Raw genomic sequence first — 15,275 nt, 5'->3', positions numbered from 1 at the left:
GAAATAAAGACCTTCCAAACTCATTCTATAAGGCCAGTACTACCCTGATACCAAAATCAAAGACACATCAAAAAAAGAAAACAACATGCCAATATCCCTCACGAATACTGATGCAAACATCCTCAATAAAATACTAGCAAACTGAGACCAGGCATGGTAGCTTGTGCCTATAATCCCAGCACTCTAGGAGGCCAAGGCCAGAGGATCACTTGCGCCCAGACATTCAAGACTAGACTGACCAAAATGGCAAAAACCCATGGTGGCACATGCCTATGGTCCCAGCTACTCAAGAGGCTGAGGTGGAAGGATTGCTTGAGCCAGACTGAGGCTGTATAGTAAGCTATAGTCATGCCACTGCAGTCAAGCCTAGGCAACAGAATGAGGCCCTGTATCAAAAAAACAAACCAAACCTTTTATACATATAAGCTCATTAGGCTAGAGTTTAATACATTTACAGTTAAAGTAATTACTGATAAGGAAGAATTCACTTTGCCATTTAGCTATTGAATATTTTTAAGTGTCTTATTTTGTTGTTCCTCCATTTCTCCATTGCCACCTTTTTATTCTCTTACTGGTTACCTTGGGGATTACAGTTAACATCCTAAACTTATAACATCCTAGTTTGAATACCACCTTAGTTTCAACAGTAAACACACTCTACTCCTATACATCTGCATCCCTCCCTTGTGACATTTATTATTGTCACAGACTAAAGCACTGTGTGCTCATTAATAGAGTTATAATTATTGTTTTATGCATTTTTTAATTCACATAGGAAAAATGAGGAGCTATAAACCAGAAGTGCAACAATACTGGTTTTTATATTTACCTGCACAGTTACCTTTGCCAGTGTTATTCCTTTATACGGCTTTGAGTTAGTATCCTTTCATTTCAGCCTGCAGGACTGCCTTTAATATGTTGTGCAGAGTAAGTCTACTGGTAATACACTCCCCTAGCTTCTGTCTACTTCATTCTTGAAGGATAGTTTTGCCAGATACAGAATTCTTGACAGATTTTTTTTTTCTTTCAGCACTTTAAATACGTTGTTCCACTGCCCTCTTGCCTCCTTGGTTTCTGATAAGAAATCAGCAGCTAATCTTATCAAGGAGCCCTTGGATGTATAAGATGAATCATTTCATTCTTGCTGCTTTTAAAATTCTCTTTGTCTCCGAGTTTTGACAACTTGACTATTATGTATCTCAGTGTGATCTTTTTTAGTTTAACTTGCTTGGAGTTCACTGGACTTCTTGGATTCATGTAGATTCATATTTTTCACTGGATTTCAGAAGTTTTCAGTCATTATTTCTGTGAATAGTCTTCTGCCCATTTCTCTCTCTTCTTCTGAAACTCACATTATGCGTATGTTAATCCACTTGATGGTATCTCATAGGTCTCCTAGGCTCTGTTCACTTTTCTTCATTCTTTTTTCTTTCTACTTCTCAGACTTGAACATTTCAATTGTCCTATCTTCAGACTTGCAGATTCTTTCTTCTGCTGGCTCAAAACTGCTGTTGAACCCATCTACTAAATTTTTTCACTTCAGTTTTGTACTTTTCAGTTCCATAATTTCTATTTGGTTCCTTGTCATTTCTATTCCTTTATTGATATTCTCATTTTGTCTGGTTTCCTTTTGTTCATTGTACGTGATTTCCTTTAGCTTTTTGAGCATAGTTAAGACAGCTGATTTAACATCTTGGTCTAGTAAATCCAAAGACTGTGCTTCCTCAGGGACCTCAGCTTAACTTAATTAACTCTGTGAAAACCCTATTTCTCAATTCAGTCACCTTCTGAGGTACTGGTGGTTAGGTTTTCAACATAAGCATTTGGTGGGGGAACACAATTCAGTTCCTAACTTGTGTTTTCTTTTTTTTAATTATGAGAGAAATGAAGTTAACAAAATAGAAAAAGCAAATACTTTCACTCAAAATGCATTAGAGCTTCCTAATTAAAATACATAAAGAATTGATAGATAGTTACAAGGTCAATACTCTGACTCTACTTGAAAGCTGATCTTGAAAATGTAGGAAATGCAGATATTAAGCCAATACAAAGTAAAATATCAATATGTAAAGAAAAGGGAATTAACACTAGTCTGCAGTGCCAATATTCACATGCTAAATGAACAAAAGTAAATAAAATGACAAGAGGATTGTGAAACAGATACATCTACATACTGATAGCCCAATCTTTCTGGCAAGCAATCTGTCAAAATGTTACACAAGATACGGAAACGTTTTTAACCTTTGTCCCTATAGCTCCAAAGAAGGAAAATATCCCAAGACAGTAAAATCTTTTTAAAAATAGTAAGAGCACTGTTGTATTACTGAGACATTGTTGCAAACAACTCAAATACCCAGAACTGAGAATGAAGAGGCTAGAAATATGACAGCATTTTACAAATATATAAACTATACAGACACAAGGAAATGTTCATGTAAAATAAGATTAAAGACCGGTGACAAGGAGCAGATGTATATACAGGTGTGTGTCTGCGTGTGTAAATCTGTCATTCCCTTAGTTAAAATTCTGTAATGTTTCCTCCCCACACAAGGCACTTCATCATTTTGTTTCTACCACATTTCTAGACTAATTTCTCACCACTCCATTATTCACTCTACCCTCCACCTTTGCTAAAGTACTTGCAGTTTCTCAACTTTGGCATACCTTCTCCTGCCTCTTGCTTAGAACATTCCCCCAACTTCTTCTAGTAACAAATTCCAGCCAATTCTCCCTTTCAGACTTAACCCAGACAGCTGTGTTTGCCAATTCCCCCTTTCAGACTTAACTCAGACAGCTGTGTTTGTCAATTCTCCCTTTCAGACTTAACTCAGACAGCTGTGTTTGAACCCATCAGCCAGAGTTGTTCAGTTCTCTGTACCTCCAATTATTCCGTACAATCCTTTAACATACCACTTCTACAAGAAGTGTTAATGTACATGCCCACTAAACTGTGAGCTCTTTGAGGAAATCATTGTTCATATTTGTGTCCTTAGAGTCTAGAACCATAAAAGTTTGGTGGATGAAATGAATGATAAACACTAAATGAAAGTTTTCAAGAATGTGGATTTTTTTCTTATAAAATTACTTACATCTGCAATTTTAAAGTGACATTTTAAATAAATATGGCTATTTTAAGTATAAAAATCTTTTCTTTTTTTCAGGATAATTTTTCTTCAGGTGAGTCAGCAGCTTCTTAATGGCTATTGTTATATGTCACCAGACTACAAGCTGACTTGCCTAAAGTCACCAAACAAAAATGTTGTTACTGTCAACATTTTGCAAAAGAGTTGTCCTTTTTTTTTTGAGATGGAGTTTCACTCTTGTTGCACAGGCTGGAGTGCAATGGTGTGATCTCGGCTCACTGCAACCTCCACCTCCCAGATTCAAGTGATTCTCCTGCCTCAGCCTCCCAAGTAGCTGGGATTACAGATATGTACCACCGCACCTGGCTAATTTTGTATTTTTAGTAGAGATGGGGTTTCTCTATGTTGGTCAGGCTGGTCTCAAACTCCCAACCTCAGGTGATCCACCGCCTCGGCCTCTCAAGGTGCTGGGATTACAGGCGTGAGCCACCGCGCCCAGCCTGCAAAAGTTGTCCTTTACGTGACGTCCTTACATTCTCTCTCAAAACAGTTTATTCACAAACCTAACCCAGTCCTCAGGTTTTACATGAGAAATAGAAACCAAGAAGCCAGATAGTAAGATTAAGATTAGCAAAGAAAGAACTTGATCCTTTCTCTTACTGACTTGGATACAGACAGGATATGAAACTTCCCACAGCTAAGGTTTGCCTACATGTAACTTATCATGTTGTATTTTGGAAGGAAGGAATAACTCCTTGGGTGGGGAGAGGAGAGGGAAAAAGAAAAATCAGAATGTTCTCTTGGGCTTCTAAGACTTTCAAGAAATAAGCCCCTTTCTAGTCAGTTTAATACTAACAACAGCTGCCGAGAGGAGGGGAAGTCCACACTATGAGAAATTCAAACCGGCCTGGAGGTTTCTTTATGAGAAGAACTTCCCTTCTCACAAGTAAAAACGGAAAGCTCTTCTCTATGACAAGAGTCAGTCACACTGCATAATTAAACAGAACACCTCGATTCCATAACCAAAAAGATGCAAGGGACACATCTGTGAAAACTAAGAATTCCCCTCTGTGAGGCTCCTGGGGGTTACATCAGCATTTGGATCCCCCACGGACACAGAATTGGAATTTTTCAAGGCACAGGAAGTTAAAATCTTGTCCATAACAGGAATTGGGAACTCTGTTGATTTCAACTCTATATCATCTTTGGCTCCATTCCCAGGGCTGTGAGAAACAGCCTGCAATATCCTCTCACCACGTTTCTGTTTCTCCTAAAAGCCTTGTCTAGCCATAAATGCAACGATCAATGGGATTTTCTCGTTCTTGCTGCCTAGTCAGAACATGCTTGCTCTCAGACAAGTTCCTAAACGAAGCCCAGGAAACTAGTGTCTGGACAGGCCTGAGCTGAGTGCAGGGCCCCAGCCTGCCCCGAGGGGCCCTACCCTCCCATGGCAGAACAGTTTCACCACGAAGCTGGGTCAGGCCAGAGAAGCCCTCCCATTCCGCTTAGTACCTCAGAAAATTAGCCCCTTTTTAAGTCATAAGATCTGGCCCGAGTGACTCCTAACTGACCCCAACACCTCCTTTCTCTTATCCGAGGGGCCTTTGTCCCAGTCACCGAAGCCCAGTGCCCCGGCCCTTCTGGGGCCCTCGTTCCCTGCTGGCCTCACCCAAGCCTCGACTGAAACCTGCAAAACGGGCCTCTCTGGTCACAGCCACCGCCCCTGAGAATCTTCCTACCCACCCCTAAAAGTGCGGCCACCTTGGCTGGGGAGGCTGAAGGCGGCTCAGGGGATACAGAGTAGTGATCCCGAAGGCACAACCACTACCTTTCGCCCCCAAAGTGCTTTTCTTCGCCTCCAGCAGGATCAGCACTGGCAGCAGAGGCACCCAGCGGCAACACGAGCAGCACAAGAGAGCGTTGAGAGCTCCGGGTGTAACCTCCTCACGGAAGAAGGTTCTAGAAGAACGGTTGGCTGGGCATGTGCAGTGCACCAGTGCACGCACCTCCACCCGGAGAGGTTGCTGGAGTGAGGCCTATGTAGCCAGGATCCCTTCGCAGACCTTGTCCAACCTCCAGACCTGCCCAGCCAGCTCCTAGCTCCTTCCTTCACGTGGATACTCCTATTTAGTGAATACTTACTGGGTGCCAGGCACTGTGTTCAGCACCATGCTCAGACGGGGACCATTGCCGGCCTTCCTTTCCTAGTGGCGGAGGGAGATGTTAACCATAGGGTTGTAGGGGAATGTGGCATTGCCGCAAACACGGGCTCAGCGAGGCCTCTGCAAGTCGTCCTTCAGAGCCTCTCTGGGGTTCAGGGAAGGCTTCCCAGGGAAATTATGCTGGCCTGGGTAACTACTATGCAGTAGGGCAGGACTGAGGATCATGCACAGTTGCTCCAGGCAGAAGAATGGCATGAGCAAAAACAGTGCGATGGGAAAGAGCATTGTCCCCTTTGAAAACTGAGAGAAGGACTGGGCGCAGTGGCTCACGCCTGTAATCCCAGCACTTTGAGAGGCCGAGGCAGGCGGATCACCTGAGGTCAGGAGTTTGAGACCAGGCTGGGCAATGTGATGAAACCCTGTCTCTACTAAAAATACAAAAATTAGCCCGGCGTAGTGGCAGGTGTCTGTAATTTTAGCTACTTGAGAAGCTGAGGCAGGAGAATTGCTTGAACCTGGGTGACCAAGGTTGCAGTGAGCGGAGCTCGGGCCATTGCCTTCTAACCTGGGCAACAAGAGTGAAACTCAGTCCCCCCCCCAAAAAAAGGAAAAAAGAAAACTGAAAGAATACGAAGTGTTGGGAGCAGAGAACTGTGCGAGAAGAGGCTGGAAAGGTGGATAGCACGGACCGTGCTGGGCCTTAGTTTTTATCCTAAGAAATTTCCATCCTCCTCTCTTTGCTGGAAAGTACAGCCACTAGCTCTGTGATGCTTTGCAGCTGACAACCCATCCTTGGCATTAATCTTAACAGCCTGTGAGGTCTAATAATTTTCTCAAATGAGGGAGATGAGGCTCACAAAAAAGTATTTTGCACACAGTCATTAAGTAGTAAAGCAGGAATGTGAACCTACTCTGTGCATGGTCACAGCACCAAAATTAAGCATAAGCAAATTGATAAGCTGTATCAATGGTCACCACATGTTTTCTTCAAAAAGAATTCTGTAATTCTATTTAAGTGTTAATAATCTGTATAGAAACCAGTCGAAAAATAGGCACCATGTGACACAAAATGCTAATATCTGCTCTCCTCTAATTCTACAGCATGCATTGTCAATGGGAGGAGGGGCAAGTTGCTCCCAAGGGGAGCTAAAAAATCTTAGATATTACAATGACTAGTGGCCTACCAAAGTTCAACCCTACCCAACAAAATCTTATTTCTTAGCACTTGATTTCTCTCTTTAGGGAGAAATTAAATTTAGTTTTCAGTTTATTTTTTCTCAGGGCAAGGTGGAGTGTGTGTGTGTGTGTACACGCGTGAGTGCAGCAGAGTCCATAATGAAAAAAATTGAGAAACATTGTTTTACACAAATGAAATCTCCAATCTTTAGTTAGTCAACCAAAATAAAGATCACATTTCTTAACTTTCCCTACAGCTAGGTGTAGTCATGTGAATAAGGTCTGCCCCCACTGGAGGTGATAGAAAATGATAAAATGATAGTGACTTCTAGGATGTGTCTGAAAAGGAGGGACATGCCCTTTTGCTGCCTTCTCACCATCCTGTACTTGGAAATTGGACATGGTGGCAAGCTACCGTTGGCCATGTGTGTGAGGGCAGCAATCTAGAGTTGGTGACGAAACAAAGGAGGAGCCTGGGAAACCTCATGGGGAAGAGCCACCATCCAAGTGCTGATCCACCTACCTCTGTCAGAGAGAAATAAGCTTCTATCTTAGCCACTGTTTTTTATTGTTGCTGTTATTTATTATTTTATTTTATTTTTCCATAAGTTTTTGGGGTTCTTTAGTGGTGATTTGTGAGATTTTGGTGCATCCATCACCTGAGCGGTATACACTGCACCCTATTTGTAGTCTTTTATCCCTCACCCCCCCTCACTCTTCCCCACGAGTCCCCAGAATCCATTGTATCATTTTTATGCTTTTGTGTCATCACAGCTTAGCTCCCCATATCAGTGAAAACATATGATTTTTGGTTTTCCATTCCTGAGTTGCTTCACTCAGAATAATAGTCTCCAGTCTCTTCCAGATCACTGCTAATGCTGTTAATTCATTCATTTTTATGGCTGAGTAGTATTCCGTCATGTATATACACCACAGTTTCTTTATCCACTTATTGATTGATGGACTTTTGGGTTGGTTCTATGATTTTGCTGTTGTGAATTGTGCTGCTATAAACATGCATGTGCAAGCACATTTTTCAGATAATGACTTCTTTTCCTCTGGGTAGATAGATACCCAGTAGTGGGATTGCTGGATCAAATGGTAGTACTACTTTAGTTCTTTAAGGAATCTCCACACTGTTTTCTATAGTGGCGGTACTAGTTTACATTCCCACCAGGTGTGTAGAAGTGTTCCCTGATCCACAGCAACATCTGCTGTTTGTTGTTTTTTTATTATAGCCATTCTTGTGGTTTTGATTTGCATTTCCCTGATCGTTAGTGATACTGAGCATTTTTTCATGTTTGTTGGTCATTTGTGTATCTTCTTTTGAGAATTATCTATTCATGTCCTTAGCCCACTTTTTTTATAGGATTGTTTGTTTTTTTCTTATTGATATGTTTGAGTTCATTGTAGTTTCTGGATATTAGTCCTTCGTTAGATGTATAGATTGTGAAGATTTTCTCCCACTCTATCGGTTGTCTGTTTACTTTGGTTGTGCAAAAGCTCTTTAGTTTAATTAGGTCCCAGCTGTTTATCTTCGTTTTCTTAGCCACTGTTAATTTGGGTCTCTTACATGCACCTGACCCCTTATTCTAACCAATCTAGCAATTTAAGAACTAATAAATGGTAGCAGGAATGATACAAAATGAGCTTACCACTGGTAGCCAATGACCTGGTCCCAGAGGAAATTAAGGTGCTTTAATTTGTTGGGTGGGCAATATAAGAAAATTATCAATGTAGCCATCTATTATACAGAAGGATATGCCATAAATAGTAATAGAATTTGAAAAGTGTATTGCTTATCTGAACTTTAATATTTACCACCTGGAAACCATGTCGCCAACCCTTGTTGTATAACATTAGGATATTCATTATATAACCTATTCTTCCAACAGGTGAGCAGCTGTGAATGTGCTAAAAGGCTATCAGTGTTGCTAGTTTCACATCCCTTATTATAAACTACCCATTTATGTGAAATGGAAATAAAAACATGCAGAAATTCCCTTGGATCTGAGAGTAGGGTTTCCCCTAGCACAATCAATTTTGTGGTTAATTTAGTTAGCTCAGCTAAGATGCTAGCCAATCAGAGATTAGGAGAGAAATGAATTTCCTAAATAAATATGATGCCCAAAATGTGTTATCTAAAGAATTTATCAGGCTCAAAGTCCGGTACAGGAGTGACTTAGAACTCCATTCCATCACTATGAAGAAAAGTGGTGTTCTTTTCCTCTTAGACTTCATCTTGCTGGTTCTGATTGGAGTTCAAGGTAAGAGGTTCTGAGTTAGATTGTAAAGAGAAGTGATTTACTGTAAAAGAATCTTGATTAGCCAGATGATAAAGTTGAATGTTCTGCCTGCATTGAAGAGTAATATTTGGTCACTTATAAAAGCTTCTCAGTGACATGATCAGTTATCCAAAATTCATAACTTAGATCTGCCAAGTCAAACACAACTCTTTGTAGTTGAGGTGTATGAATTCCTAGTAAGCGTTCAATAAATGTTCATTGAACTGGGTGATAATGGGATGAAACTCTGTCTCCTAAATTATTTTCTTCTCCTTGATACTGTTTTTTGATAAGTATGTCTGTGGCTAACCAGTTAAGGATCCAACCAACAATCAGAGAGGTTGTCCCTAATCTATTTACTATCTTTGTTACCTTAGGCAAATTACTTAATCTTTCTAGACCTCAGTTTCCTCATCATCTGTAAAATAGAACTTTGTGGTTATACCTTTTCTGACTACTATATAATGTATGGCATGTAGTATAATAAGTACCAAGTAAATACATGAATTTAAAATTAAGATAATGTATTTTAAGGAGTTTTCAAAAATTTAAAACACTATTGAAAAGCAAAGCAATGGGGAGGAGAAAAGATGAGGAGGGAAGTGGTGATTGGTTACAAAAGAGTGTTCTGTTCAACACCAACACCACTTTCATTCCCCAAGGTCAGAAAATAAATAATAAATGGCTTTAGGAGTTGCTTAAGAAACCGTGATCAGCATAGCATACATGAATTAGGTATCTGTTTGTCTTGTGATAGGCATTTATTAAATATTGTGGAAGTCTCTTTTGCTCCCAAGGACATAAGATGTGATAGTTAAGAGCAACACCTTTGGACTCAGAGACCTCGGCTAAAACCCTGCCCCTGCTCCCTAAAAGCTGTATGATTTGGTTCTTTGTTTAACCTTTCTGAACCTTAGTTTCCTTATGTGTAAAATAGAGATGATACCTCCTTCAAAGGTTTGTGGTGATGATTTTTACGCACTCGGTAAATTATAGCAATAATCATGACTCAGTCGGATGTATCATTTTGATAGATCACCTAAACTGAAACATTGGACTAAACCGATGTGTTCTACCTCTTTCTTTCCCTTAGGAACCCTAGTAATGAGGAAGGGCCGCTGTTCCTGTATCAGCACCAACCAAGGGACTATCCGCTTACGATCCTTGAAAGACCTTAAACAATTTGCCCCAAGCCGTTCCTGTGAGAAAACTGAAATCATGTAAGTAACAACCCAGCTAACATGCATGCACCATATTGGCAAGAACATTAAATTTAGGATGACTTTTACCCTTGGAGTGCTTGCCCATAGAAACACTTAAAAATCAGATGGTTAGCCCCTCCATAAATTTGGGCAGCCCCTTTCTTTTTTCTCCTTAAAAATGCAAGGAATTTCTGGTAGATTAGGACCCAAGAATGATATATTACCAAAGTAACACATGTTTATTGTAGAAAATGTTTAATGCAGATGATAAATAGAAAATAAAAATCACTTATAATTCTATCCTCGAGTGATAAATACTGTTAACCCCTTAGTATACAATCTTCTAAATCTCCCTTATTTGCTTCATGTGCATGTAACATAGATATGTATTTATATACACAATATACAAACACAAAAATTAAATCATATAGTTTTGTAATCTGCTTTTTCATTAAAACTATATCATGAACATTTTTTATGTCAGTAAATCTCTAATAATGTTGTTTTTACCTAATGTCACTTTTTTTTTTTTTGATGGAGTCTTGCTCTGTCACCCAGGTTAGAGTGCAGTGTCAGGATCTCGGCTCACTGCAACCTCTGCCTCCCGGGTTCAAGCAGTTCTCCTGCCTCAGCCTTCTGAGTAGCTGGGATTACAGGCACCCACCACCATGCCCAGCTAATTTTTCTTGTATTTTTAGTAGAGACGGGGCTTCACCATCTTGACCAGGCTGGTCTCAAACTCCTGACCTTGTGATCCACCTGCCTCAGCCTCCCAAACTGCTGGGATTACAGGTGTGAACCACCGTGCCCAGCCACCTAATGTCATTTTTAGTGGCCTAATTTTATTTCATCATATGGATAAACCATAATTTAGATGACCAATTATTGTTGTTGGAAATATAGATTATTTCCAAATTTTTGCTGATGAAATAAAACTTATTATGGCAGTAGTGTGTCTCTAATTCTTTCGTATTGGTACCTTTCTCAAGATTACAGTTGCTAGGTTAAAGGATGTGTACATATTTTAAGTCTTTATATATCATCCTTGACTACTCTTTTTCTCACACTATACAGAAAAATTAGAGAAATACTTAAATTATTTCCAGACAATCTACTGTAAGTAATTTTTAAAATTCAACTGGGGCGGGCATGGTAGCTCACGCCTGTAATCCCAGCACTTTGGGAGGTCGAGGCAGGTGGATCACAAAGTCAAGAGATTGAGACCATCCTGGCTGAAATAGTGAAACTCTGTCTCTACAAAAATTAGCTGGCATGGTGGCATGCACCTGTAGTCCCAGCTACTTGGGAGGCCGAGGAAGAGAATCACTTGAACCTGGGAGGCAGAGGTTGCAGTGAGCCAAGATGGTACCACTGTACTCCAGCCTGGCAACAGAGCTTCGTCTCAAAAAAAAAAAAAAAAGAAAAAAGAAAAATTCAACCAGTGGCTCATTTTGTCCTAGGAAATAATTTTAAGTAGTTTCACTAGAAAATTCAGCAAAATTTATACTTATTTTCATTATTTCTGAAAAAAAGCATTTAAGTTATTAATGAGAAAAAACTGTCTCATTGCTATTTCCTTGGCAGTGCTACACTGAAGAATGGAGATCAAACATGTCTAAACCCAGATTCAGCAGATGTGAAGGAACTGATAGAAAAGTGGGAGAAACAGGTTGGTGAAGAGGAACAACATTTTCTTCCTTTTAGAAATTAACTTTGGAAAACAAAGAATCTGCATTTTCATGAACACTATAAGAATACATAACTTTTAAGAATACATTTTTCATTCATATTATGGTGCTTCTATTTTATTCCTAGGACAAAATTATGTTCCTACGTATAGTATCCCCTCTCTGTCTCCCACCGGAAGAATGTGTGTTCCTTGGAGGGTGCAGAGCTTGTCCTTATTTAATACAATAAATATGTAATTAATTGAATGGTAGACACAGAGGATACAAACATAGTAAGGTATAGTCTTTTCCTGTTGTAGCAAATATGCTAATAATTACGGTACAATGTGAGAAATATAAAAGTATGCACAAGAATCTTGAAGATATAAAGGAGAGAGTACTTAACTTTGCTGGGGGAACGGGGCAGGAGAAAGTGTTAAGGAAGATTTCTCATGTCAGGTGATATTTGATCTGGGTCTTGAAGGATAAATAATTCTCCAGGAAGGTAAGAACAGTGTGAGCAGAACAATAGAATCACGAGAGAATTTGCTGTGTTCAGGGAGCCTCCATTAATGTGGCTGGAGTTTGTGTAAAGAGACTGAAGGGACTGAGGTAGAAAAGTAGGTCAGGACGAAGTGGGAGGAATCCTGCATGGTATGCTAAGGAGTTGGTATGTGAGTGGGAGATTGGGTTCTGGAGTGTGACAGACTGGTGGTTCTGCCACATTAGCTGTCCAGATTTGGGCAAGTCACCCTCTCCAGGCCTCAGCCTCCTCATATGTAAAACGTGGAAGATAACAGTGCCAACCTCAGAGGGTTGTAGCTGGGGCAGGTGAGTGGTAAGCAAGGTTGCGGGGAGCTGTAATAAGCCAGAAGAACAGACAAAAGGCAGCCAGTTAGAAGGCTGTTGCCTCCTCCTCAAAGTGAGCAAAGTAGGCAGAATCTAAAGGAGCCCCTCTGAGAGTGAAGTGACTTTAATGTGGTTTTGAGGATGAAGAAAGACCATAATCAGGAGAGTGAGTCCAAATATAAGGAAGTGAAAATTATAAGATTCAGAAACATTGCCCATTTTCCCTTCTCCTCACAGGTCAACCAAAAGAAAAAGCAAAAGAATGGGAAAAAATATCAAAAAAACAAGAAAGTTTGGAAAGTTCGAAAATCTCAACGTCCTCATCAAAAGAAGACTGCATAAGAAACCACTTCACCAATAAGTATTCTGTGTTAAAAATGTTCTATTTTAATTATACCGAGATCATTCCAAAGGAGGATGGCATGTAATACAAACGCTTGTTAATTTGACTAGAAAATTTAAAACATTACTCTGAAGTTATAACTAAAGCTAGAAAGTTGATTTTGAGAATCCAAATGTTAAGAATTGTTACTATGATTGTGTTTGTTCTTCTACCACCCACCAACTGAATTTCATCATGCTTAAGGCCGTGATTTTAGTAATATCTGTATCCAGACAGATGCTCAAACAACTACATCCCACACACAACAGCTGCCTGGAAGAGCAGCCCTAGGCTTCCACACACTGCAGCCTCCAGAGAGTATCTGAGGCACATGTCAGCAAGTCCTAAGCCTGTCAGCATAGCATGCTGGTGAGCCAAGCAGTTTGAAATTGAGCTGGACCTCACCAAGCTGCTGTGGCCATCAACATTTGGATTTGAATCAGCCTACAGGCCTCACATATAATGTGTCTGAGAGATTCATGCTGGTTGCTGTTGGGTATCACCACTGGAGATCACCAGTTTGTGGCTTTCAGAGGCTCCTTTCTGCCATTGGAAACCATGTGATTCTATCTTGTCTGCTCAACACTTTCTTATTGTTCCTCTTTGCTTCATTCAAATCAGTTCTTCTCCATCCTACCACGATTCAGTGCCTGCCTCCTCTCCAGTGCATATGTTATATGCTCTGATTTATCTGTGTCGACTCCTTTGTCACCTTGTCCCCAACACCCCACAGAAATGCTTTCTTCTCCCTATTCATCCTCACTCAAGCCAGTCTTCAAGGCTTAGTTCAAGTCCTGCCTCTTAAATAAACCTTTCTGGACACATATATTCTCTTAAAATTCCTATTTCACTTGGGTTCAGTACTACATGGGTGAACAATGAATGGTTAACTAATTCCTGTGTGCTTATCCTAGCTCTCCAAACAGATTGTCAGCTTCTTGAGGGCAAGAACCACGGTTTGTTTCCATGATTCTTCCACAGTGCCTAATAATACTGTGGAATTAAGTTTTCATAATTTTTTAATTGCTGTCATTACCGGCAGGAGGGCAATCAGACCATTGTCTCAGAGCAGGTGCTGGCTTTTTCTGGCACCTCCATGTTGGCTAGCCCTGGTTAACCTCTTACTTATTATCTTGGCCATTCACTGCAGGGACCAGGGATGATGCAACATCCTTGTCTTATTATGACAGGATATTTACTCAGCTTCTCCAACAATAAGAAGCATGTGGTAATAATAATAAGCTTGCAGATATTCTGAACTGTTTTTAGAAAATATAGTTTCCCTAAAATCACAGAATCTTACAATGAAAAGGGCTTTAGAGATCAGTCAGTGACCAACCTTTTCCCAACCATACAAAAATTCCTTCAGTGCCATTCCCAGCAAGCTCTCAGCTTTCTACGATCCAACAAGATAGCTACCAAGATCATTTTCAAAACTTGTTTTAAGCAAATATGAATTTTATTGTCCATTTACTTGTTTTGGAGTTTGTATTGTGATTATCCATTACCACACCATCTCTCACAAAGAAAGGGAACAGTGAGGTATCAAGCACTAAAGGAAGCAGCCAGGTCAGTTAGTGGAGGTATGATTGGTGCCCAGTCAGCCTCTGCAGGACATGGAAACCTCTTTCCAGAGAAGGTTCCATGAATTGTGTAGGAGAGGTTGCCTTTGGCCAGAATTTAAACCTATACTCACTTTACCAAATTGTATCACCCCTCACACTGCTGATGATTTAGAGTACTGCAGTGGACATCCCACCTGAATGTCTCACCTAATCATGAAACTCCCTAGTCCCTTCCATGTAACTTCCCTGAAAAAGTGTTTCATAAATTTGAGAGTCTGTGACCCACTTACCTTGCATCTCACAAGTAGACAGTATATAGCTAATAACCAAAGACCACATATTTTCACTCACACACACATTGTAATCATTTATTATACATATACACACACATACACTCTCAAAGCAAATAATTTTTAAGTTCAAAACAGTATTGACTTGTATACCTTGTAATTTGAAATATTTTCTTTGTTAAAATAGAATGATATCAATAAATAGACCATTAATCAGAAAACAGATCTTGATTTTTTTATCTTGAACATACTCTTCAACTATTGAGTGTTTAATAATAAATCTCATATGTCTTTCTTATTTACATTTCAGCTTTCTCTCAAATAAGGTGTAACAATAATTGAGATAACACATGAAAGCTCTTTAAAGGGCCTGTTGGGGACAGGAAAAAAAGTAATGACAACACTATGGAAAATATGACAACACTGCCTTACAACAGCATTGACTTAAAAGAGTTAATGTGGGGCCGGGCAGCTCACGCCTGTAATCCCAGCAGTTTGGGAGGTTGAAGCTGACTTGAGGTCAGGAGTTCGAGACGAGCCTGGCCAATATGGTGAGACCTCATCTCTACTAAAATTACAAAAATTAGCTGGGTACGGTGGCGTGCACCTGTAGT

At 40.1% G+C, this 15,275-nt stretch overlaps 1 protein-coding gene across 1 annotated transcript; it reads left to right on the top strand.

Moving 5' to 3' along the window:
* The first annotated feature begins 8,549 nt into the window (after nucleotides 1-8,549).
* On the top strand, nucleotides 8,550-14,882 carry CXCL9 (C-X-C motif chemokine ligand 9). The gene is made up of 4 exons (XM_012447064.3): nucleotides 8,550-8,688; nucleotides 9,800-9,926; nucleotides 11,493-11,577; nucleotides 12,662-14,882. Exons 1-4 carry the CDS (start codon nucleotides 8,625-8,627, stop codon nucleotides 12,764-12,766), a joined length of 381 nt encoding a protein of 126 aa, XP_012302487.2. The 5' UTR covers nucleotides 8,550-8,624; the 3' UTR covers nucleotides 12,767-14,882.
* The last annotated feature ends 393 nt before the right edge of the window (nucleotides 14,883-15,275 follow it).

This window comes from Aotus nancymaae, unplaced genomic scaffold (genome assembly GCF_030222135.1).
Source record: "Aotus nancymaae isolate 86718 unplaced genomic scaffold, 86718_ANA_hifiasm-v0.15.2.pri h1tg000006l, whole genome shotgun sequence".
Classification (NCBI taxonomy): domain Eukaryota; kingdom Metazoa; phylum Chordata; class Mammalia; order Primates; family Aotidae; genus Aotus; species Aotus nancymaae.
This window is presented reverse-complemented; position numbering and strand designations above follow the sequence as displayed.

Excerpts from the sequence above, each read along its gene's own strand:
- CXCL9 (XM_012447064.3), top strand. The coding sequence starts at position 8,625 with ATGAAGAAAAGTGGTGTTCTTTTCCTCTTAGACTTCATCTTGCTGGTT. Across the intron at positions 9,927-11,492 it reads TGTGAGAAAACTGAAATCAT|TGCTACACTGAAGAATGGAG; the intron begins GTAAGTAACAAC and ends TTTCCTTGGCAG. Across the intron at positions 11,578-12,661 it reads TAGAAAAGTGGGAGAAACAG|GTCAACCAAAAGAAAAAGCA; the intron begins GTTGGTGAAGAG and ends TTCTCCTCACAG.